General features: G+C 35.1%; 1 protein-coding gene across 2 annotated transcripts in view; it reads right to left on the bottom strand.

Moving 5' to 3' along the window:
* LOC145265583 (meiosis inhibitor protein 1-like) overlaps nucleotides 1-26,924 on the bottom strand; it is a 768,286-nt gene that overhangs the window by 39,971 nt on the left and 701,391 nt on the right. For both annotated transcript variants that reach the window (XM_080121585.1, XM_080121586.1), the window contains one exon: nucleotides 15,385-15,624. In XM_080121585.1, the coding sequence (XP_079977711.1) occupies nucleotides 15,385-15,624 (240 nt within the window). The remainder of the gene's footprint in view (nucleotides 1-15,384; nucleotides 15,625-26,924) is intronic.

Raw genomic sequence — 26,924 nt, 5'->3', positions numbered from 1 at the left:
TATAATCTTATGGGTAATCATTTCTATTCCTAGAATGCATTGCTCTGGGAATAAAAGAATATATATTACTCTCAGAATACCAAAATGAATTGCTCTTAGAATACCAGAAGGCATTTGTCTAAGAATAACAGAATGTGTTGCTCTCAGAAAACCAGAATGCATTGATCTCAGAAAACCAGAATGCATTGCTCTCAGAAAACCAGAATGCATTGCTCTCAGAAAACCAGAATACATTGCTCTCAGAAAACCAGAATACATTGCTCTCAGAATATTAGAATACATTGCTCTCAGATTATCAGAATACACTTCTCTTAGAATATCAGAATATATTGCTCTTAGAATACCAGAATAAATTGCTATCAGAATGCCAGAATAAACTGCTCACAGAATATCAGAATAAATTGCTCTCAGAATACTAGAATAAATTGCTCTCAGAATACCAGAATGCATTTCTCTCAGAAGACCAGAATAAACTGCTCACAGAATATCAGAATAAATTGCTCTCAGAATACCATAATAGATAACTCTCAGAATACATGGTTATTAGAAGGAAATTTCACGTTGAAAACTCTTAGAAAGAAACATTGCTGAGAAAGAGAAACATTACTCTCAGAAAACATTACTCTTTGGCATGAGGAATCTTTTTTGCTCTCAATGTGATTGACCTCGAGCCACCATCTTCTAACATCTGTTTGACATGTTTGGTATATACGGTCCAAATTTTGCAGGCATACATGATAAAAAGCATCAATATACAAACATGATGAGTATAACTGTGAAATTTCCATGTATCCTGACCATTTTCATAAATGCTTTGTAGCAAATATAAATTGTATTTTCATTAGAAAACTTTTAGAAGAGACTGTTACAGAGAAAGAGATGCTTTACTCTCAGAAAAGACCACTTCAAGAAAAACATTACTCTTTGGCATTACTTGTGAGAAGTTAGCTCAAAAGGAGTACAAGAGACGGCATGACAGTATTACAAGAAAGGTCCATTGGGATAGAGTTCTTTGCTCTCAATGTGATCGATCTTGAGCCACCACCTTCTGATATCTTTTTTGGGAGAAAAATAAAAAGGAGAAATAAGGTTTTGATATTTTTGGAGAAGCAGATCAAATAATATGGTTCCTATTTACAACGCCTCCCCACGGGACAGAGTTAGACACCAGGGTCGTTTTTTAACGTGGAGAAAAGGAACAAAAATAAAAATTGTCTCAGTCGTGAAGGATTTCTCCTCCACTGACAGAGAACAAGAAATTGAAGTGCAGCATCTGAAGAACAGATGGTATTTATTTGCTCCCCCACCGAGCAAATTAGGCACAAGGCCGATTTTTAATGTGAGGAGTGAAGGGGAAATGGGGACCAACTCCCCGGGGAGTAGGGGAGCTGGATAGTGACAATTGGTATGAAGGGTTGCCCCTACATTGACCAAGGTCTTATATGTGGGGTCGCCCCCACATCTGGTCTTTGCTTGCAGTATCTGCCGGAACAGATGGTGTTTATTTGCTCCCCCACCGAGCAAATTAGGCACAAGGCCGATTTTTAATGTGAGGAGTGAAGGGAGGGGGAAGGGAAAAAGGGGACCAGCTCCCGAGAGGTGGGAAATGGGAGCTGGTTAATGGTCAGGCATGTGGGGTTGCCCCCACATCTGGTCTTTGCTAGTCACAGCTAGTCATAGCTTGCAGCATCTGCCGGAACAGATGCTACACTTTGATCTTGGCCCGAAGGCCAAGTGAATATGGTTGGGGATGAATTTATGAATACTAGGGCATGATGTGACTTATTGTTTGATCAGATTGGGCCTCTATGACCTCCCCTCTAGCCAAAGAGCATAAGTGAATAAATGCCTAGTCATCAGCATCCCAGCTCACAGGTCAACAGGGGATGTCGTTTTGGGGAAAGGTGAGGATTACTCCTCAGTATGGGGTTGAAGTTTGCTAATTGGTGACCCGATCAACAGTGCAATACAACAACAAGAGGCAGATGAACTTAACTTAATGATCATTACAGCATGTTTTTATATTGCGTTTCAGCTGAACAGAAATACACTTTTTCGTCTTTTCTTTTTTGATTATAAATTTGCAAACGATATTTTTGATTAGAAAAGAAAGTGGCAGCTGTTCTCACAGATTTAATCATTATTATGAAGATTCAGAACGAGAAAGTTAGGAAAGACATCTGAGTAGAAAACTTAATTTATGTTATTATCGCTAAGTCCGATATAATGATTCTGAATTTTGAATACAAGCATTATTTTGATTATTCAAATCACGCCTCTCATCTTTCGTGTTATGTTCATGTTTTGGTGGATGTAACCTTCTTCAGGTGTATCTTGTCAGACTCGAGAATTTTGCACAGAAGAACCATTTATTTAATCCACGAGATAGCATGCTCTCATTCCGTCAGCCATGATCGGATAGAAATATTAATAGTTTTTAATTGTATTCTGAGTAACGATCATACTGAGGATTAATCCTTCAACCTCCGGAAGAGTGTCAATTATGTCTGAATTTTACCAAATATTTTACGTAGACAATTCTAGCCAAGATGCAGTGGTTGGTTGGTTGGTTGGTTGTTTTACGGCATATCAACCCTTTTTGGGTTATTTAATGCCGAATCCAAAGATTTTGAAGAAAAATATTTTTAATAGAATATATTTTTTGTTTTCACGTCGGTTTCTATTTAACCCATAGTTGGGACCCTAACAGGTACTACCACTCCGGGTCAGAGTGGACCTGAGAGCAATGGTAATTAAAGGGTGGCTCCACACTCCCCAAAGCCCACAAGCTGGGGCCTCACCATTGGATATAGTTTAAGGTCATATCCAGGACCCCCATTGAGGGACTTTTACCCTCTGCAGGGGGGCAGTCGGCATATTCTAATGCCCCACCGACAGGGCCAAAGATGCAGTGGTATAGCAAATAGTGGGGGAGGACCTCTCCACCTCGGGTGGCTTGTGCCAGAGGACGGCATAGTGAGATGGTGAAAAGAGAAAAATATGGTGCTTCTACATCATCAGAATGAAATTTTGTAGTTGATAAATAGATTTTTCAGATAAAAAACAATGACTTCTACTGATGTTTTTTGCCAATTCTAAGAAATTACAATGTTAGCTTCCAAATTATGCAGTCGAATCACTTGAATATTACTGAATTAAAAAAAACAAAACAACATCAGGTTAGCAATAGCAGGTAAAAAATTGCAGCCATCTTGTTTTCATAAAATAAACCTAAACAGAAAATTACCTCCCTTTTAAATCTCCTGTGTCTTACATAAGCAAGTACGATCGTTTTCATCAAATTTTATTTTCTTTAAGAAATAATTTTCTACCTCATCAATTTTTGTAATTATTGGATATAATCATTGTAAAAATATAAGGAATATGTAGATACCATTGTTTTCATGCGAAATTCAGTTTTACGATTTCCGAAATTTCGTTCTGATAGTGTAGAAGCCCTGAAAAAATTAAAATAATAAAAAAACTAAAAAAAAATCTGAAACTTTATACCAAAATGAGTTTTTATGGTCGTAATATATTTTTCTACAGTGATATGTAGACTACAATGTATTATTGACTAAGTCACTATGGGGAGGCATGTGAAGCTTCCTCCTGGGGTGGGTCCTAGTCTAGAGCATGCAATCAATCAATTTGATTGAAAAATCGGTGATTTCACTGATTTCGATGACAATAAAAGTATTGGAAGTGTGAAACATTCATTGATCCCAGTGGCATAGCAAGAAGGTGAGAGGTGTGGTCCGCCCCGGACGGTACATGTTAGGAGGCGGCATTTTGAGGGGGTAAAAATAGAAAAAATTAAAATCAAAAAAAGCTAAAAAAACAAAATCTGAAACTTCATACCAAAATGAGTTTTTAAGATCGTAATATGTTTTTTTCTGTTTTATGTGTGTAGTATTGTTTTTAAGTGGATTTTTCAACAGTAGCATCAGTTTTATGTTCAATGAAAATAAATATTTTAAGCTAGTAATAATCCTGTTTTATATAAAATGATAATAATCCTGTTTTATATAAAATGATAATAATCTTGTTTTATATAAAATGATAATAATCTTGTTTTATATAAAATGATAATAATCCTGTTTTATATAAAATGATAATAATCTTGTTTTATATAAAATGATAATAATCCTGTTTTATATAAAACTAGCAATCGGTGCCCGGCGTTGCCCAGGTGTTTTGAGGTTAATGCTGAGAAAAAAAAAACGGTCAATTTTTTAAAACTTTGACCCCTATTATGACCTTTTAACATTTATTGTTTAGGGATCAAGTAAAGTTAATAAGTTAGATCCATGTCCAAGGAATCTATATCTAAAATATCACGTGTTTACTGTTTAGACCCAAAATTGTAGGAGGAGTTTGGTAGAGTTCTCAAAGGTCAAATCGTTGAATATATTAAATATTATTTTTTAAAGCAGTTTGGCCTTCAAAATTTCTGTTTGGCCTTTTTCTTCACCGATGAAATCTGGAGACGCAACGGGAATTTTCGGCAAAAAAATGTTGTTACTATGCACATCTATGTAATGAAATACAATTTGTGGCAAAATTTCAGGAAAAACTAATGGATGGTTATCTCGCAATAGTCCGGACAATTCGCTAAATTATCTCGTCAAAACCTTAAATCTCGAATTTTTGTGCATTTCTTTTTTTTTGGAGGGGGGGCTAATTTGGCATAATAGTGTCCATTTAATAGTATTATCTTGAAAAAATAAAAAAATAAGGAAAATTACCAAAAAAAACAAACAAGAACAACAAAAGTGTGCCGTATTTTTAAAAGTTTTATTGCGTTGTTTTTATTTGCTTTTTTTATTTCATCGGTGAAGAAAATGGCCAAACAGAAATTTTGAAGGCCAAACTGCTTTAAAAAATGGCCAAATTCGCGAAATTTGGCCTCGCTATAAAAAAAAAACTTTATCCCATGACGAGTACGTACAATATATTTTTTTTTTAAATATTTCCATTTTTTAATGTCAATGGAAAACTGCACACGTACCCAAACCCGAAATGTAAAAACCACGAGTGAACGCGGGTTTTTTTTTTTTTTTTTAGTTTAGTTTCATAATGACGGCCGTGATGTCGGAGGTTCGATTGTTAGATTGTAAGTTAGTTTCGTATCTTTGTAATTTGTAAATCGCAAGTTAGGAAAAAATTAAACCCTTCCAAGATGGACAATAAATAAAGCCATAATATTTTATGGTATCGTTAAAAGCCTACGAACCATAGTTTTTTAGGAGATGTGATTATTGGATTAACCAATCAGAAATCGTCTGTGGCACACACATCTCTGTTTTTATAGATATATAGAAGATAGATAGAAGATATAGATATAGATATAGATGATAATAATCCTGTTTTATATAAAATGATAATTTTCTTGAAAAGTTTCGCGGAATGATAAATAACAGTTTTTTTTTACACAAATTGAAAATAAATTTATTTAAAAATTCTTAAAACTGATTTTTTATTAAAAGGGTTGAAAGTTTACTATATTTGCTTGCGCTGCCAGTTAATTTAATTTAACATTTTTTTTTTTTAATAATTTGAATGTTTTTGCTTAGAAAGATCTTTGGTTTGCTTTGTTTTCGTATTCAGTCTTTGTTTGTGTGTTCAGTTTGCATAGCCAGTAAAATTAATTTTTTTTTTTTAGGCGTTGACGTATACATTATTGTAATAAGATGAAAGTCTGGGACAAATAACAGCAGTCTAAAATTAGATACTTGATTGTAATTTTTTTTTTTTTTTACATCGGAGTAACCACTTATCAAGGCCTAGAGCCCACTGGAGGATAAGGGTTAAAGAGTGTACAATAATGAATGAGATAATATCGTAGTAACCGTTAGTAGTGTAAATTTGGTAAATTGGATTACTTAAGGAGAATGGCTCATCAAGAACTTGTTTACATTGGACTTAAAGACGACCATATTGTAATCAACTGGAAAGCAGGCAAACAGAAGAGAGTTCTACAGGTGTGCAGTTCTAAGAAAGAAGCTTTGTTCATGGAATCTACGTTTGGGTTTAAGCACTGATAAAAGAGTGGAGGAAATTATTGATAGTGTTTTCAGAAAGACGAGTGTTTCTTGTGGAAGTTTGGCGAGAGAGGATCATAGATTGGAGCTCAGGCAAACACTTGCCATGGAAATAACGATAAAGCAATGAAAATACATATTTTGAGGACAGTTTGAAATTTTGAAGGATAATGGATTATCAACGGCCAGTAGAGGGGGAGCAACGGTACTGGGGGGGAGTGATTTCTTATGATCGCCCGGGGGGGGGGGAATAGTTGTTACGCCATTGCCAAGATGAGAATAGTAGTCTGAAAAATCGATATAATACAAATTATCAACCATCATCACAAAAATTCTTAAACAAATCTTCTGATGATGCATGTTATTTTTATTTTATTTTTTTTTTTTTTTACAAAAGACTGATATCAATAATGTTTAATTTATGTTTTTATTTCCCTGTGCTTCAACAGGTTTTTTTTTTTTTTTGTTTTCTAAAAATCCAACACTGTAAATGAAATTAAATATTGACAGCTGAAATCCCAATTGATATCTCTTCAGCTGCAAAATGACGATTGTCAACGAGACAGTAATCATCTTTAATGAGACGCAGAGAATACACATGGTATTCTCTCTCTTCATTAATAATTCTTAAAAGAAAAAAAAAACAGCATCAAAAATGAAAATAAAACACAACTGAGCGGAAAGTTATTGAAGGCATATTTAATCAATGTTTCTTAAAATATTTTCAATGTGTTAAAAAATGTTTGGACACCCATCAGACCATTACATATGATATGCTGTTGGGACCTTAGGGAGGCTTATTACCACCCAAATTCCAGTGAAGACAAATGGTCACTGCCAACAAGAAATCAATGGTAAGCAGCTGTTGTGATACTGCAAATTCGGTTGCAAAGATTATCGAGAGAGATGGAGAGTACTGGAAATCTGGGAAGACTTGTTGTCACTCAGACTCCAAAGAACACCACAAGTTGTTCTCAAAGAGAAATCTTTGATGATGGCCTGTGTGACTACTCCGAGTAAGAAAATAGTAATAATAATAATGCAGCATAATTACGTTGATACATTAGTTTCCATTAGATCACCGAAGTTAAGCAACATTGAGCCTGGTCAGTACTAAAATGAGTGACCATTTGAGAATTCCAGGTGCTGTATGTGCTCTCCACTTATCTCGGCATTGTTTCCAGTCTCCTTGCTACTGGACTCAAGCAGTGCCAATTCAGCACAGGTGTGGTTGGAAATTGCACACCCCTTGCCTAATAATTACATGCACAGCTACCCTTATAGAGGGTATCCATTATCTTTCAAGACTAAACGGAGGCTACCAATAATAATAATAACTAGCAGGACCTGAGGAAATTACACTGGACGTTTTCATATGTAATTCATAAAAATTGTAACCCAATATTTTATTTGTAAATGTGACATGTCGTGGTGATTATTTTTAAGAAAAGTAACGTTTGAACTGAAAGCTTAAACCGCCATATGATTTTAATTTTTTGGTTGGTTAGTGAGATTACTTTTATCCAATGAGAATGTGGTATGCGTTTTCCTCATCCAATCAGAATCTGGGTAGAGTTTGACTTATTAGCGACATCAGTTTTCTTTTTTATTTGAGCATTGAATATTGGAATATTCCATTTTCAATCTAAGGGATGGTCAGAATGATAACGGTAAAAGCAATATATAGATGATAATAATAAGTCACTCAGACTCCAGGTAACATCATAGGTTGTTCTCAAAGAGAAATCTTTGATGATGGCCTGTGTGACTATTCCTCATAAGTAAAAAAAAAAAAGGAATATATAATAATCATCAGTTTAATATCCGTTTTAGATGCTGGCATGTGTTGAATAACTTTTAATAACTGGCTTCTAAAATAAACTATTTCTGACCAGGTCTTTATTATCCCTCTTTCTCTCAAATCTATCCCTTTCACTTCCTCACATGTTTTCCTTGGCCTTCCCCTGCTAACACTGCAACCGCGACTGTCCTATATCTATAACGTTGCAGTTACAAACAAACAAAGGAAAGAAATAAATAAAAATTCAGGTCGGCATTTTTTTTTATTACAAAAGTTTTTATTAACTTTACTCTCCTGTCTTGACATCACTTAAAAAGTCTCTCGTTGCCACATGTCCATCTAGCCTAGCGCGGCATTTCTCCTTCCTCCGACCGCATGCTGGGCACAGCTGGCCCATTCTTATGCTCGACTTTACACGTCCATTTTCTTCGATGTGCACTTTGCTTTTACCGACCACGTGGTGCATTTTCTCCTTTTTTTCTTTTTCATCTCATGTACACTTCCTAGTTTTCATATGCGCATTTTTGGCTACTGCTGCTGCTACTAATCTCTTCGCAAGCCAGCCATCCTTTGCTGCTGCTGCTATTTTCCCACGCGCTCACATGCACTGTTACACATCTACTAGCCCGAACACTCTCATCCATTCTTTCACCATCATCATCATCATCATCATCATATTCAATTTATCATCTGTTTTACACGCTAGCTTTCAGAAAGTGACTTTAAAACTAACCTATTTCTTGCCAGGTCTTTATTGCTCTTTGGTTCAAATCTATTCTTATAACGACCTTTCATATTTTCTTGGTCTTTCTTTGCCAACTGACCTTGCTTTCTCAACTGGTCTACATTTACTAATTTCATAACTCACATCCATTCTTTCAATGTGATCAATCCAGCAGAGTCTTCTGTTCTGCACACATCTCTCTATATGTCGCAATTCTGAAATGGTGTTTTCTTTGATCCATCATGCTTAAGTCTTATTTGGACTGTCATGCTTAAACATGAAATGGTGTTTTCTTTGATCTGAAATGCTTAAAGCTGAAATAGTATTCCCTTTGGTCTGTCATGCAAGTCTAAAATTGTATTTTCTTTGGTCTATCATGCAAATCTAAAATAGTATTCTCTTTGGTCTGTCATGCAAGTCTAAAATGGTATTCTCTTTGGTCTGTCATGCAAGTCTAAAATGATATTTTCTTTAGTCTGTCATGCAAGTCTAAAATGGTATTTTCTTTGGTCTGTCATACAAGTCTAAAATAGTATTCTCTTTAGTCTGCTATGCTTAAGTCTGAAATGTCTTTCGCCAGTCTTGCTTAAGTCTGAAATGGCATTTTCTAAATAGTTTGTCAGCATATTTTTCTTTGGTCTGTCATAATAAAGTTTGATGTTGCATTTTTAGACTATAAAATGTTCTTTCTGCATTAAAACTGATCCATCACACTTGTTTTTGAGATCGCATCTCCATAACTAACCCCGAAGATTAAATAGCTGATTCTTATTCCCTCGTTTATTTGGGGAGGTTGGAGGCAACCTTAAACACACATGAGCATCTGTTGCTACTGATCCAAAAGAAATATTTTCAGAACATACCTTAACAACTGTTAGTATTCAACAAACATTCTCAAATAACAATTTGCACTTAATCTTCTTAGGGAAGGCATGAATCTACTTTTCCTTTAAAGTCCCCAAGTGTTCACTGTCAATTTTCCCAGAAAGAAGAGCACTGGATATTTTCAAAATACATCTAACTAGCTGTACTTACGTGGTGTTGCACTGGACTTTAGTGAAATCATTTTACTTTAAAATTTTCATTTGTTTATTTTTAAACTTATGATAGATAACTGCTATTATATTCTTCAATTTAAAATGAGTTATTTCCCTTTATTGACTTATTGTAGGTGATTATTTACAAACGTTTTATATTAGAAGTTGTCTGAGCCAAACTAAGTAATTCTTGAAATAAATTATCATAGTGCTAATAACATTGCATGACAATAACAAATGAAAAAATTGGCTAATCAGAAGCAAAAATCTATAAAACTTCTTATATTGAATATTTTTGAGTATTTACACAGTTCTTTTGTATATTTTTATAAATTTATGTAACTGGACGTCTTCAATTTAAGCCCACGTAAAGAGGGTGAGAAGGAAATTAGTGTCACAGATTAGAAAGGCTGGATTGTTGATTTCGGCCTTCTGGTCAAGATCAAAGTGTAGTATCTGTTCTTCAGATGCTGCACTTCCATTTCTTGTTCTCTTTCGGTGGAGGATCAGTCCTTCACGACTGAGACAATTTTTTATTTTTTGTACCTTTTCTCCACGGTAAAAAACGACCCTGGTGTCTAACTCTGTCCCGTGGGGAGGCATAGTAAATAGGTACACTGAAGTAATTCTCTACATTTCATTTCCTGTTTTTATGTAGTGAACAAATCCTACCCCACCCCCCAACTTAAGTGACAGACGATCGCCTTTCTCTTGCATAACTGTTACACTAATTGTGATAAAAGTCCATCCATGCTTCTGTTCAGTCTTGAAAGACAAAGGATACCCCTTAGGGGCAGTAACACGCGTAATTGTGAGGCAAGGGTTGCGCAATCCCAACCACACCTCTCCTGAATCAAGACTGTTTGAGTCTAGTGGCAAGAAGACCAGGATGACTGGAAACAATGCCGAGATAAGCGGAGAGTACATACAGCACCTGAAAGTCCCAAATGGTCACCCATTTAGTACTGGCCAGGTTCAACATTGCTTAACTTTGGTGATCTAGTGGGAACCAGTGTGTCAACGTGATTATGCCGTGTGATAAAAGTAGGCTCATTTTGAATGATGCATTGAAAACAATGATAGTTGAAAGATTTGAATCCAATGCCTAGCCAAATTTCATTTATTAATACCATATCATGTTATTGGCAATAAATAATATTAATTAATAATCTATATATTAATACATTTGTCCGACGCCCCGTGTCATACAAAACATCATCACAAACATTAATTAATGAGAAACGAATTATCTCCCTTTAAACTCGCTTTTTATCATTAAAACAATTTCCTCTCCATAAATTTTTAAACAACAAAAAATATAGCTGTTTGGCTCCGATTTCAAATTAGTTACTTTATTTCATAATTAAAAAAAAAAAATCATGTTGGAAGGAGACTAATTTTATTATCATAGATCTTCTTTTTTTAAATTCAAAACAATGTGCAAGTTAATTGATATCTGTTCCTTTCTGATTTATATTAAAAATTATTCAGAAAACAAAAGCAAAACAATGTTTATTGAAAAATGTAATTTTTTAAAAATTAATTCTTGTAGCCTTAAAAGGTTAAAAACAATTAACTAAAATTTGTTTTAAATTTGTTGTTATCTGTTTTATCTTAATTTTTAATTTAATTTTGTTTATAATGTGGTCATAAAATTTTCAACTATCGTGGAATTTCCCCGGATTCTGCTAATATTAATTAATAATATTAATAAATGACCAACATACTTCACTAAAATTTATCAAAAAAAAAAAAAAAATTCTGCTTTGGTAGTTTATTCATACAGCAATATTCTAAAATTTCAATCTTAGCTTAGATACTTCTTACCTAATAAAAAGCTCCGACTCGAACATAGAATTATTTACAAAAAAGTATTTGAACATAATAGATCCCAGACAACACCGTGTTTGTACAGTTAGTAAGTTATAAACCTAATTAGTGATTCCTAAACAGTACTTAGCAGTAACATGATTTAAGACTTAAGTGTTTATATAGTTTGCAGTTCAGTAGCTACTAGCAGGCCACCCGGCATTGACCGCTTGTAAAACATGCATATATATTATATTTAAATTCATGCAGATTTCGTATTTATAATTATAGAGCCAATTCTTTATTGATTATTATTCAATATATAGTAATGATTTCAAAAGTTATTAAAAACATATGAATTGGGTACCATCTGCTAGAATCAAAACCAGAATGTTTAGTGCTTCAGCGTTTGTCATTATTTATCTCTCCAGCGTCGTTACTATTTGAGCTACAGACAGATGGATATAAAAGATTAAAAATTATGTGACTTTGAACTATGAATGTTTAATTTTGCGCATGTGCAAAAGTAACAGCAGGAGTAATGTTTTATTTGACTTACCCTGCCTTTAGCAGCTATTTTTGCCTGCTAAAAACCAAATCAAAAGTGTGCTACAGGTCCAAATACCCTATATATCAAATTTGAATTCTGTAGACCAAATATTTAGACCGGAATTTAGTAGAGACTTTTTGCACACACATCTAATAGGTCACTTTTATATATATACTAGAAGCATTACCCGGCCTTGCTTGAGGGTTGCTTTGATGCCTTTTTTATGCTTATTTTAATCTGTATCTTTGGTAATTCCAATATTTTCTTTTTGGTTATACTGACACCTTACTGATCAACATAGCCCCCACACACTGGATGCAATGTGCCAGCAACAATCCAATTTCTCTGGTTTGTCCCTTTAGCATTTATTCATCCAACTCAAAACCAACTAGTTTGGCGAGGTTTTAGGGGCCATGATTTCTTGAACCGTATGCGAAAGAAACCACAGGATCAACATCGACTATCTATTCGTTGTAAAAATTTATGTGATTGTTGCTGTATAGTTCTGCAATTAGTCAACTGTGTTGAAAAATTGCTTATCTTATGTTGCCGGGCATACTACTTGTGCTTGGTTGTTGGGGCCTATGTTTTGCTAATCTGATATATAAGAAACCTCTGAATCACATTTGAACTAAATATGCGTGTAGACGGTTTTGCAATTTCTTCAGGGTCAGTTCAATGGACGGTCAAAAACAGAAACATAATTAACTTTTGCACTGCTAAAAAAATGTAAATTTTAAAATCTTATAAAATTTTTTGCAGTTAATGAAAAAAAAAACAACAAATTTTTATGTGGAATTTGAACCTACAGACCACGTCATGTAAGAACAAAAAAAAAACATGCTTTCAACTTACCCACAGTAGAATTTTCACAGTCTGTTGTTCTATGATTGTTGCTAAGCAACGACATGGAAAAAATAGTTTTACTGATGATAGATAAATTAAAATAGAGGTTTCGATTATCGGTAATTATTGGGAGTATTCTGAGACAAAACTTAACTAAGATCACTCCCAGACTTATACACTAAAGTTCTGTAAATTTTAAAGAAAATCTGTTCAGCCATTTCGGAGTCTATAAGGAAGAAACTCACTCACACACACAGAGGAAAGTTACATTTATATAATTGTAGAGATATGTATTTATGTGCTAAGACGTTTCCATCTTAAATCCTATGCAATTATGCAGAATATAAAAACTATGCATTAATAGAATTTAGTGTAATAATGAAATGAAACCAATCACCTAATTAGAAACCATAAAAATAAATAATTAAGATTAACAATCGTTTTTCAAAAGAATTTGCAATTTAGTTAACTTTTATCTAGTTGCTTGCATATCTATGACTGAGTATATTAAGAAGTTTGTTTTAATTTTTAAATAGAATAAGTAGGCTTTTAATATCAATGTCAGAGTGAGAAAAAAAAAACTTTGTAAATATATAGATGATTGAGAGTTGTAATGGAGCTGATATAAATAAATATCCCCGACTGGTGATGAAAGTCCTTGTTGAATGAAAATCCAGCACATTGAATGATGTGTCTGCAGTAGAAGAGAGCAGTGGATTTCATAATTGAGTGATGCTCGCATGAACCCGAGAATGTTATGGTATAAACCAGTGTTGGGATGAGTAATCAAAATTATGGATCCGAGAAATCTTAACTTTTTGGGGCATTGGAATTCGAAAAAATTGTGCCCATTTTTCTGATGCCAAAAACGATTCTTTTAATTGTGTCTTTTTTTTTTAAACTTAATTATCCATTGTTGGTAGTAATGATAAATGTGTTTTTTTTTTTTTATTACAATTTCACCCCAAACAAGGCACAGTGATGTAGGGGACTACTATCGGGGCTACACGTTGGAATTGTATTATGTAGGGAGTTGAGCAGCTAGATGACTTTCACATTACACTTGAACTTCTGCATGTCAGTACAGTTGGGAAAGCAGGAACCCGGAAGGGAGTTCCAAAGTTTAGCAGTTACAGAAAAGAAACTATTGGAGTAGAAGGCCTTCTTACATTTAGGGATCTCTACTGTGTAGCGGTGAGATTTTACTGTTTGTCGGGGAGTATTTACATCGAGGGGGTACAAGTGCTTGTAGTTTGTCAGAACATCCACCATTAAAATACTTGTGAGAACAGGCAGAGGGATACAATATTTCATCGGTGGGACAGAGGTTGAAGCTTAAATGACAATTTAGCACCTATCCGGTTAGCGACTCTCTTTTGAACCCTGTAGAAGAACAAGACTCTAGTAGCAGAGGCAACAGCCCAAATGTGACAACAATACTCGATATATGAACAAATGGTGGCCTTGTAGAGATACAAGATACTTTCAGGCATAAGTAACTTTCTAGCACGGTAAAGAGAGCCCACCTTTACAGCAGCCTTGGCAATGCTCTCAATGTATCTGTTCCAACTCATGTTCCCTGTGAATGTTAGGCCAAGGAGTTTGAACGAAGTACTTTCAGGTAGTGTATCTTTAGCCATAGCTATTTATGGTTGAGGTTTCTTGTAATTATTGAAGGAACAAGCTTAGTTTTGGCAGCATTGAATGTGGCCATCCATTTTTGTCCCCATTCCACTAACGATTGGAGGTCTTTTCCTAGTGTTTCTGCCATTTCCTTAGATATGTGTTCCTTTGTTTTTCCCCTCGTGCCTGTTATAGAGCATAGTGTCATCGGTAAAACTAGAATCTAGAGATCACCTTCAACAAGTGTATTTTTACAGTTGCAAAAACATATGCACATATTTCATGGGTTTTTACGGTAATCTGATGGTTGGTTGGTTGGTTGGTTTTGTTTTACGGCATATCAACCCTTTTCAGGTTATTTAATGCCAAATCCAAAGATTTTGAAGAAAAATATTTTTAATAGAATATATTTGTTGTTTTCACGTCGGTTTCTATTTAACCCATAGTTGGGACCCTAACAAGTACTACCACTCCAGGTCAGAGTGGACCTGGGAGCAATGGTAATTAAAGGGTGGCTCCACACTCCCCAAAGTCCACAAGCTGGGACCTCACCACTGGATATAGTTTAAGGTCATATCCAGGACCCCCATTGAGGGACTTTTACCCTCTGCAGGGGGGCAGTTGGCGTATTCTAATGCCCCACCGACAGGGCCTACGGTAATCTGAAAATTAAAAGAAAACACAACTCTGTAGGTAAATATTTAGAGATTTAAAAAAGATTTGGAATCGGGAATTTAGAACAGAATCCGTTATTGTATCGGAATTGATCAAAATCAGAATAAGGATTCTAGACAGAAGGTTTAGCAGCATTATATTTTGATTTTAATCTTCACAAGGGAAAATAAAAGGGATACAAAACTTTGTTCGAAGAAATCATTTTATTCATCCTGGGACGGGTATTTTTCTAGTTTAATGAGATATATAAAAAAAAAAGATGAAAATGTTCCTACCTGTATGATGTGCTGCTGCAGGTAAATATAGATGCTACGGACAAGACCTGGGTCAAGTTGTCTGGTTTGTGTGTTATCGCCATCGAAGGTGGAGATGAGCTGGACATTGGTGAGTGGGCTGAGAAAACTCGTTTGAAAGAGAGCAGTAAAGAGTTGAATGGCACACAGTCTGTGGCTGTAACAAGGACTTCTCAGTTGGACTATCAAATCTTCAATCCTGATTTGAATTCTGTAAGCTGCCTTTTGAATTATAAAACAAAAGTATATTAAGTGATTTTTTAAAAATCTATAAAACTGAAATTGTCTGTGTGTGTACATATCTCTACCAAACTACTCTGTCAATTTTCAGTTTACAGACTCAAGATTCGACATAAGGAGTATTGCGATTTGAGAAAATCTTTTTAATCAGTTTTCAACCAGAAATTTGGCTGTCAAGGAGTCAAAATTCAACGATTTGACCTTTGAAAACTCTACCAAACTCCTCCATCAATTTTGGGTCTAAACACCTAAAATTTTATATGTAGGTTCCTTGGACATGGATCAAACTTTTTAATTTGATTTGAGCCCAAAACAATGTTATGGGGTCAAATTTTAAAAAAATTTGACCTCTGCGGTCTCTACCAAATTACTCATCCAATTTTTGGTCTAAACATTTGAAATTTTGCATAAAGTGTATTAAGACATAGGGCAAGCTTTTTAATAGGTTTTTGACCAAAAATTTGACTGCCAAAGGGTCAAGGTTTAAAAGATTTGACCTTTGCAATCTCTAGCAAACTATTCAGCCAATTTTGATGAGTCTAAACATTTAAAATTTTACATAAAGGGTATTCATACATGCAGCAAGCTTTTAAATCAGATTTTGGGCGAAAATTTGAACATATAGAACAGTTGAGGTAGTAAGGTCAGTTGGCAGGGGAAGGCTAAGGAAAACATGTCAGGTAGTGATAAAAATGAATTTGAGAAAAAAGATAAACAAAGTCTGTGACAGAAATAGTTTGTGTAACAGAACATGTATGAGTGCATGTGAAATATCAGCAGCAGCCAAAGAATAGATGACTAGTGAAGGTATTAGCAGCAGCAGCCGCCATTTAAGTACTATGCAAATTAGCCAGCGTGCATAGGCTTGCGTGACAAGAAACAGGAAAAAAAGGAAAGTATGTAGTCAAAGAGAAGGGAAGTGCGCAGGGAAAGAAGGACATGTAAAGTCAAAGGTGAGAAATGGCTGTCTATGGCTAGCATGAAGTTTGGAGAAAGAAAAATGTAAGTCGAGTGAGATGGACGTGTGGCCCTGTGGTGGCAGTGAGAGACTTTTAAGCTGGTGTCGAGACGGCAGGGTTTTGTTTATCTTATAGCAGACTAAATGAACAAAAAAAAAACAAAACAAAGAAAAACAAGAATCAACCATTGTTTGGAAAGTAGCAGTAATAAATGCCTTTTCCTAAAGCAGAAGAAAAAGTCAAATTCGATGTATTTCTGTTTGTAACTACAATGATATCCAAATGAGAGTTTGGAAGCTACTTTCTAAAAGCTGTTCAATATACGCCAACATGTAAAAATAGATGTTAAACTGATGATGATGATGATGATGATGATTAAATTAGTATGTGTAGAACAGTTGAGGTAGTAGAGTCAGTTGGGAGGGAAAGGTTAAAGAAAACATGTGAGGAATTGATAACAAGGAATTTAAGATAAAGAGGGATAAATAAAGACCTGGACGGAAATAGTTATAAAACAGATATGGTGATGGATGAATTTAACAAGTAAACAATTATGATGTATATCATTAGTTCATAAATATTCACAATGTATTAATATTTGAACTTGACATAGCTCATCCTAAATTCCATATTGCATCCGATTCAAGAATCGACCAATGGCATACAAATGGGGGAGGGGGGGGGCGATGGTGGCTCCAGTTATCAAAATTGGATGGGAATCAAATCCGAGAGGGAAGTAATTTATTTACTGTCGAATCCAGTACATTTGGAAAAAAAAAAAGAAGTTTTTATGCTTCTAATTTTTTATATGTTCGGATATTTATTAATGGCGTTTAAATGGTTGTTTTCTTTTACGGTATATCAACCCTTTTCGAATATTTAATGCAGAATCTAGTAAATTTAAAAAAAAAAAAAAATTTATGCTTCAAATTCTTTAGATCTTTACTCATTTATTCATGGTGTTTGGTTTGGTTGTTTTGTAGAGGAAAATTGTTTTTGTTTTTAACTTTGCAGGACATGATTGAGTTTTTCAAAAGGGCAAGAAACATAACATTAGTGTTTGGTGCATTTTAGGTCAGGAAGTCAATATCTTCGGACAGCCTGATCTGGTAGCACTAGCAGGAATGAGTGAGTGTGCAAATAGAGTGTCTTCTTTTTTTTTTTTTTTACATAGGCATAACCACTTATCAAGGCCCAGAGACCACTCGAGGATAAGGGTTAAGAGTGTACAGTAGTCACCTGGACAATATAGTAATCGTTAGTAATTGAAACTTGGTAAATTTGTTAAGTGGAACGGCTCATCAAGAACTTCTTCACGTTAGACTTGAAGACAATCATATTGTAGTCAGCTGGAAAGCAGGAAAACGGAAGACAATTCCACAGGCGTGCAGTTCTAAGAAAGAAGCTTTGTTCATCGAATCTATGTTTAGGTTTAGGCACAGATAACGAGTGGGGGGAATTATTGATAGTGTTTTCAGTTAGACGAGTGTTTCTTGTGAAAGTTTGGCGAGGGGGGGACCATAGATTGAAGCTCGAGCACTTGTCATGAAAATAACGATAAAGCAGAGACAAACTCGCAACATCTCTTCTGTGGGATAGAGGTTGCAGGGGAGAGAAAAGGACATCTCCTATGAGGCTACAAAGTCTATTTTGAACTCTATCAAGGCCTTAGGTTGATTGGTTGTTTTTGTTTTATGGCATATCAACTCTTTTCAGGTTATTTAATGCTGAATCCAGTGATTTTGGAGAAAGTTTTTAATAGAATATATTTTTTTTAAGTCGATTTCTATTTAACCCATAGTTGGGACCCTAACAGGTACTACCACTCCAGGTCAGAGTGGACCTGGGAGTAATGGCAATTAAAAGGTGGCTCCACACTTCCCAAAGCCCGCAAGCTGGGGCCTCACCATTGGATATAGTTTAAGGTCATATCCAGGACCCTTCGAAAGGGACTAGAGTTTCATGTGTTGGTGTCAAGATCAAAGTGTAGTATCTGTTCTTCAGATGCTGCACTTCGTTTTCTTGTTCTCTTTCGGTGGAGGAGAGATCCTTCACGACTGAGACAATTTTTATTTTTGTACCTTTTCTCCACGTTAAGAAACGACCCTGGTGTCTAACTCTGTCCCGTGGGGAGGCATAGTAAATAGGTACTATTAATTAAAGTACCCTTGCAAATTTCTGATGACTACCACCCGGTCACGGCTGACAAAATGAGAGCATTGATATATAGAAGAGGCTGAAAACTTGTATGGAAATGTGTAGAGAAAATAAAAAAAAGAGGGGAAATTAATTAAGACGGTCCTGCATTTAAAGAAGCCATTCTCAACGTTTCCTCCATCATTGATCCCCTCAGCTTTATGTATTCCTCCATTTACTCCCTACTCCCATACAAAATATTCACAGCCATCATAAAGTGACAGAAAAACAAGAAGGTTATTAAAGAACCTGTTTTATTGTTTAGGACTTTTTTTTTGTTTTTGTTTTTTAAAGTTTCTCTTTGAGAAAGAGGTTAGTTTATTGCTAATCGCCTGAGGCGCCCTTACTGGGGAAGGTCATATCCAGGACCGACAAGTCCTTTCTAGCAACTCCTGCCCAGATGTGGCAACAGTACTCCATCCTTGTCGGATGCTTTGTTTGCAATGTTTAGATTCCTGGAAGGATGTTGATCAAAATCTTTTTATCTCATTTATCTCTTTGAGTGTTGTTTCGCCGCTGAAGGTAAAAGCCGACCCAGAAGGAGAACCCACTGAAATATGGCACCACTTATCGACACTGAGGTATAAGTCCTGTTCAATGGAACTTCTCCAGGCACATTAAAGGCTAGTCAAAAGTTAAGGCTAGTGAACATTTTCTTTTTATGGATCTTCTTAAAATAAGTAAATGGATTAATTTTTTTTTTTTCACTATTTATTAAGCCTACTTGAAGATAAAGGTTAATTAAATTGTCAGTTGGATGAAGAGCAACACCATCATAGAATTCAAAACGATATGTGGAATGGATAGAAACTGATTATTTAAGCTCAAAAAGTATTCATTAACACCGAACTTGAAAACTACTAGATTATAGAAGCAACCCTGCAGTATTGTGTCCCACAAAAAAGAAGTTCTAGAAAAGAAACTTTGTTCATGGAAGTTCTGTTTGGTTTTAGATATGCAAAAGTCAAAGGGAAAGGTCTTTGCTGTGGTTGTAGTTAGACGAGTTCTTGCTGAGAATGTTTTACAGGGGAGGGGGACTATAGCTTGGAGCCCCTCTTCTGTAATAGAGATAGAGCAGAGAGAGACTACTAAGTAAGGGGCTGTAGATAAGAGACGAGATCATCCTCTCCAATATGATCCAATCCAAGTATTTTAAAATGGAATATAAACGTGCGTGTAAAGCAACTGACTTATTGATTTTTAAACTTTGTTACTCTCTTCGAAAATTCATATTTTTGGTAAAGCTCAAAAGGTCATTTCACCGGAACCATTTGATCAAGAAATGTCAAGTTAGAGCCATTCACTATTATTATTATTATTAATATCTATAAATGTACCACATTTTTGAAAACTTTGTGCTTGTCAGTTTCTGACCTTTATTTATTTGAGATGAAATGACTCAGACATACGTATTCTGAGTAGGTTTTGTTCATGCCAGTTAAGGATATGTCCACGGCAATCAGTCCATCAGAGACTGGGTCATTTTCGAGTACGTGTGGACCTTACATCTGTCAGGCTGATGTATGATTCTGTGCTGTTTGAGGGAGGGCTTTACCTTCTTTTAGAGAAGGGACTAGTTTACTGCTAATCACCTGAGGTACTCTTATCAGGGAAGGCCGATGGGGTTGCTCAGACATTTTTGTTGGCTAAAATGCACAAATTTCTTGCACATTAGCTTTTCAAATGTCATCACTGAAAAATGAATAAAAAGAAATTCAGTACTGTATGGCAAGAACATAAGCCAAGTTTCCACAAAGTAAACTGAAGAATCAGAATAAAATATCGAATCTATAGGCTATAGGCTATTGATAACAATATATTTCCAAATTCCGTTTTCATCCTGAATTCTATTCAATTATGCACAATGTAGAAACTATGCATAAAAGAATTAAGCGCAATAGTTAAATGAAACCAATTATCTAATAAGAAACCATAAAAACTGTATCAGTAATTAATGAACGCTCGTTTTTCAAACTAGTTAACCTTCATGAAATCGTTCGTGTATCCATGACTGAATATATGAAGTTCATTTTAATAATTTTTAAATAGAAATGTAGGCTTTTAATATCAATGTCAGAGTAAGAAACAAACTCGACTTTATATATATATATATATATATATATATATATATATATATATATAGAGAGAGAGAGAGAGAGAGAGAGGCACTGATGAGTTGTGATACAACGAAACAGGACTGTATGTCGATGACTACAAATATATATATATATATATATATATATATATATATATATATAATATATATAAAAGGTCTGTCTGTCTCCATATTTTCAAACTATCTCCTCCGAATCTAAGTCACAGAGCGGAGCTAGGGACCTCAAATGATTGGATTTTTTATGGACCGTTCTTTATATATATATATATATATATATATATGCATGCATGTATCTAATATGTAAAAGGCTATATGTTATTCATAGTTTTAGGAAGATTCCATGTAGTGATGCAATATAATAGCTCACCATGAAATTCCAGAAGAGGTAAATTCTAGGGTTAGTAATGTGCTGCCCTTATCAAAACTTATTTTTCGATCAGCAAAACCTTTTTAACAATTCGTTAATTATAATCATTGAAGTTGAAATCCAAACGAGTTGAAATTTTGAATCACTTTTCAAAAAAGCAGGATATTAAATCAAAAATGAAAATTTTTCATTATAAAATTAACGATGTGACTCATAATTCAAATCTTTGAGGATTCAAAACATTTTTTTTTTAAAGAAAATTTAGGTTATTTAAAAGGTCAATTTAGTTCATTAACTGGTTAAGTGCACATTCCATTCCAGCAGAAAGACATGAAATGTACATGACCTATACCATTGCTGACTAAGGAAAGAATCTATCAATCTATGTATGCAGATGATGATGGATAGAAGTGAAAGTAAAAAAAATGTACTTGTAGGAATTGTCTGGAAGAGATGCTGGAAGAGTACTTGTTTGTAAGTTAAAGACTTAAAGGAATGCTATCGAAAGTGTGCCACTATATTTCAGTGCCACGATTGCTAACACACTCTACAGCATGGGCGGGTGGTGATCTGGCCATAAGCGTAGAGATACAAAGAAATGCAATCCCAGAATTCCCTTTCTAGATCGATCTCTTTTTCGGCCGGACGATATGGGGTGAGCATGTGTGTTTCTGTCTCTCAATTAACGAGAGAGAGCACCCCCTTTCCATCAGCACTAGTTAGGACTATCTATGTAGCTAGCTCAGTCTAATAATTTTTAAAATTTAAGTATAAATTGCTTTTGATCCTTTTTGTAAAACATTGGAAAATATTGTAATATATTTATGTATAGAAATAAAATAGTTAAGATTTCTCATAAATATTACGATTGTAACATGTTGTGTGTTTTATTGAGTCTGCCATGAATGCCTCCATCAAACAACGAAGTGGTCCGGAGGACGAAGAAAGAAAATTCCAACCAGAATGCCACCAGGGTGAAGAGATCATCTTGAGAAAATAACGGAGACACACTCACATCCAATATCTCAGGTATGATTTTCTTCTTGATACACAGACTCCAATGACTGGCCATCTTCACATTTTCCCCCGAGACCGTTTCTAAGACAGTGTAGCATGTGAAGCTAGTCACTGGCCAATGACCTGCTGATCGTGTTTTTTTTTGTTTTTTTTTTTTTACATAGGAATCACCACTTATTAAGGCCAAGAGGCCACTCAAGGATAAGGGTTAAAGAGTGTACAGTAGAAATTGGACAACATAGTAATCATTAGTAATGAAAATTTGGTAAATTTGATAACTTATATAGAACGGCTCATCAAGAACTTATTTACGTTAGACTTGAACACAACCATATTGTAATCAGCCGGAAAGCAGGAAAACGAAAGACAATTCCACAGGCGTGCAGTTCTAAGAAAGAAGCTTTGTTCATGGAATCTACGTTTAGGTTTAGGCACAGATAAAGAGTGGGGGGGGAATTATTGATAGTGTGTAAAGCTAGACGAGTGTTTTTTGTGAAAGTTTGGCGAGGGGGGACCATAGATTGAAGCTCAGTCGAACACTTGTTATAAAAGTAAAGCTGTGAGAATGTGCAACTCATGTTTTTTTTTGTGGTGCCTGTAAGCATTGGGTACACACAAAATTCAGTCGAATTATTGGAAGGTTGAGAGAGGATAACTTGCTTTTGTATAAGAAGTGTAAGACAACCGAGGTGGATGAAAACTCAGATGTGGAGAAATTATATCTGGATGTTGAGATTGTTGAGATGTTTTGTAAGCTCAATAATACCATTCAAGCACAAAGTGAAGCAATCACTTATGTGATTGCAAGTGTTTGGCATGGCTGGAGTAAGTTCAGGGAGTTTTACCACTATCCACGAAGAAAGAATCTATCAGGCATGTGTACACAATGTGATGATGTATGAAAGTAAAACCTAGGCAGTAAGGGTTGAGGAAATGTGTTGGATGGAGAGAAATGACATGAAAAGATGTGATGGATGTGTAATACGAGTCAACAATCTGATGACCTCAGAGGAAGATTAAATCTGGACAATATATGGAGAGGTGTACAAATCAGAAGATTCTATTGGTTTGGTCACATTAAAAGAATGTGTGAGAGTTCTTGGGTTAATAAATGTAAAACAGCGCATAATCACGCTGACACTCCGATTCTCGTTAGATCACCGAAGTTAAGCAACGTTAAGCCCGGTCAGTACTAAAATGGGTGACCATTTGGGAATTCCAGGTGCTGTATGTCTGCTCCGCTTGTCTCGGCATTGTTTCCAGTCGTTTAGCATTTCTCCTTGCCACTGAGCTTAAGCAGTGCCGATTCAGGAGAGGTATAGTTGGAGATTGCGCAACTATTGCCTCATAATTACACGTGCAGTTACCCTTACAGGGGATATCCATTGTCCTTCGAGACTGAATGGAGGCTTCCAGGTGTAAGAGAGATGAGGTAACGGAAAACATAATAGGAAGTGATGAAGATGGTTTCAAGCGGATGAGTAATAAATAAAGACTGAAATTATTTGGAAAGTCGATTTCTAATAGGCGTGCACCAGATGCCCATCGAATATGATGATGACTGCATTTCCACAAACTTAAACTGGGAACCTACAGTCATCATCATAATCATCATATTCAATTTAGCATCTATTTTATATGCTCGCATTTGTTGGGTGATTTTTAGAAATTGGCTTATAAACTAACCTATAGTGTTAGAAAGCTTTCAAATAGAGAAAGTTTCCTTACTCAGTTTGTGGAAAGAACCAGGTGCGACTTGTTTTTGTACCTATTTACTATGCCTCCCCACGGGACAGAGTTAGACACCAGGGTCGTTTTTTAACGTGGAGAAAAGGTACAAAAATAAAAATTGTCTCAGTCGTGAAGGATTTCTCCTCCACCGAAAGATAACAAGAAATTGAAGTGCAGTTTCTGAAGAACAGATACTACACTTTGATCTTGTCCCGTGTAGCTAGAGGAGGGGGCGGGGAAGTGGTCCGCACCAGGTGACAGCACAATGCATTTGCAATAAAATTTTCAGCCAGGCTAAGGTTCGAAAATAATCTGAAAATAGGATTTTTATTTATCGTCGTATCTTTATTTATCCTCCTTTCTCTTACAAACTCTTGCAATCCCAATACACCTGCTCCACTCCAAACTCTTGCAATCACATGAGCACCTGCTCCATCCTGTGCTCTAATGGTATCACCAAGGTTACAAAACATCTCAATAGTATCTACATCCAGATATACCTTCTCCACATCTGAGTTCTCATCTGTGTCCATTGTGTTACACAAAAACTAGTTATCTTCTCTCAACCTCAGTGACGTAGCTAGAGTAAATGTCACCCGGAGCGGTCTGCTATAATGTCACCCCTCCTTTGCTGTCACCTAGACCGCTTCCCCATTAGATACGACACTTATATATATAATAATTATTATAGTAAACTCGTTTCTTATCATTGAGCTTTTTCAGTCAAATTAAAAGTCGGCCAATTTAGCTCTTATGTGCAGATCATCATATAATGGTTAGATCACTTTGATTGATGTAAAAAAACATTTAATAATAAAATGTTTAAATTTCAACGTTGTTTCATGTGGTTAACGGTGGCCGAATGGATATGGTTCTTCTTAATGAAGCCAGAGATGACTTGTGTCGCCGGGTTCGAATCTATCGACTGATGTTAATCGTGACACCATGCACTGAAAATTCCCGAAAGGATGACACACTAATGTCTGTAGGTATTTAATAATCATTATAGTAAATAATTATATATATATATATATATATATATATATATATATATATATATAAAAACACTTAATCCTTTTTTCGAATTATTTTTCACAGTTAAAACAAAATGAAATGAGTGTCATCAAATGATTTCAAATGTACTATTAAAAACTACAAAAAAAATACAGAGTTTACAGTTTTCAATAAACATTGGCAAAAAGATTCTCCAGTTACTAATTTAAAAAAAAATGTAAGAGTTTCTAATATTTAAGAAAAGATTAAAGACTTAAAAACTTTATGATAAATAAATCCTATTTTCAGACTATTTTCGAACCTTAGCCCGGCTGAAAAATTTTGTTGGGTTGTGTCACCCCTCTTTTGCTGTCACCCGGTATGGACCACTTCCCCGCCCCCTCCTCTAGCTACGACTGCACTTTGTGTGTACCTAATGATTCAGTTATTACAAAAAACAATAAGTCGCACCTGGTTCTTTCCACAAACTGAGTAAGAAAACTTCCTCTATTTGAAAGCTGTCTAACAATACTACAACTACTGATCATCACTTTGATTTTGGTAACATGTTTACTTTCCTTCAAGTCTTTAATTATTCCACAGGAAAATCCTAAATCATCAGCACACAGTATCTCTTACGGACCATCCAGACAATTCTCACCTGGACAAAAAAAAAGCAACAAACTCAGTAGAGACTCTTGATGTACTCCTACTTTAACATTAAAGTATAATGTGGCTGCTGCGCTCGAATCGTGTTCATTACAGTTTAAACCTCTTGCAACCCCCCACACCATTCAGTACCATCGTAAAGGAATGAACAAACAAAAATAAATAATATGTTAAAGTTTGACTCATGTCCAGGTAACCTACATCTAAAATTTCAAGTGTTTAGACCCAAAATTAGCAGAGAGGTTTGGTAGAGTCTGTAAAGGTCAACTCTTTCAATGTTGACCTCTTGGCAGCCAAATTTTCGCTCAAAACCTGATTAAAAAGCTTGCTACATATCTGAATAACCTTTATGTAAAATTTCAAATGTTTAGACCCAAAATTGGCTAAATAGTTTGCTAGAGACCGCAAAAGTCAAATCTTTCGAACTTTGACACCTTGGCAGCCAAATTTTCAGCCAAAACCCGATTTAAAAGCTTGCCCTTTGTCTGAATACACTTTATGTAAAATTCCAAATGTTTAGATCGGTTCAATGGTATGGGCTATAAAAGAGTATATATACATAGGCTATGATCTTGACTTTTGACTTGAAAAATGTGCACCATCCCTAGTTGGAGGACCATCATCATGCCAGGTTTGGTCATAATCAGTCCACTGTTGTGGGCTGTAGGAGAGCTGTACACACAGACACATGAACTCTAATAGTTTATAGGTATAGAAGTGCATAATTATTTGGTTGATAACGTGGTTAAAAAATCCATTATATATAGAAGTAAGGAATTAATTCGAATGTCTATTTTATTCAATGATATATATATATATTATATATATATATATATATATATATATTAGTGTTGGGACAATTAATCATAAATCAGAATCGGGAATCGGAAAAATTGGAGTTTTTTGGGGTATCTGAATCAGTATCGGAATCAGAAAAATTTTAGCCTATTTTCCGATGCCAAAACTGATTCCTTATATTATCTTCTTTTTTTATTTGATTTTGGTTTAAGAAACATCTTCCACTGCTTGTAGTAACAATAAAATAAATATTTATTGATTTAAACTTGCAGTAAAACTAAAATCTCTAGATCATCCCCTCACAAATGTGTTTTTATGTTTGAGAAAATATAGGCACATTTAAAATGTGTTTTTTGCATGGATCGGGACAAGATAACAATTTTATAGTCAAATATTTAGAGATTTCTATAGAATCGAAATCGGTAAAATTGTATTG

Source organism: Euprymna scolopes, chromosome 40 (genome assembly GCF_053919585.1).
Source record: "Euprymna scolopes isolate OS-2025 chromosome 40, ASM5391958v1, whole genome shotgun sequence".
In the NCBI taxonomy this organism is placed as follows: Eukaryota; Metazoa; Mollusca; class Cephalopoda; order Sepiida; family Sepiolidae; genus Euprymna; species Euprymna scolopes.
This window is presented reverse-complemented; position numbering and strand designations above follow the sequence as displayed.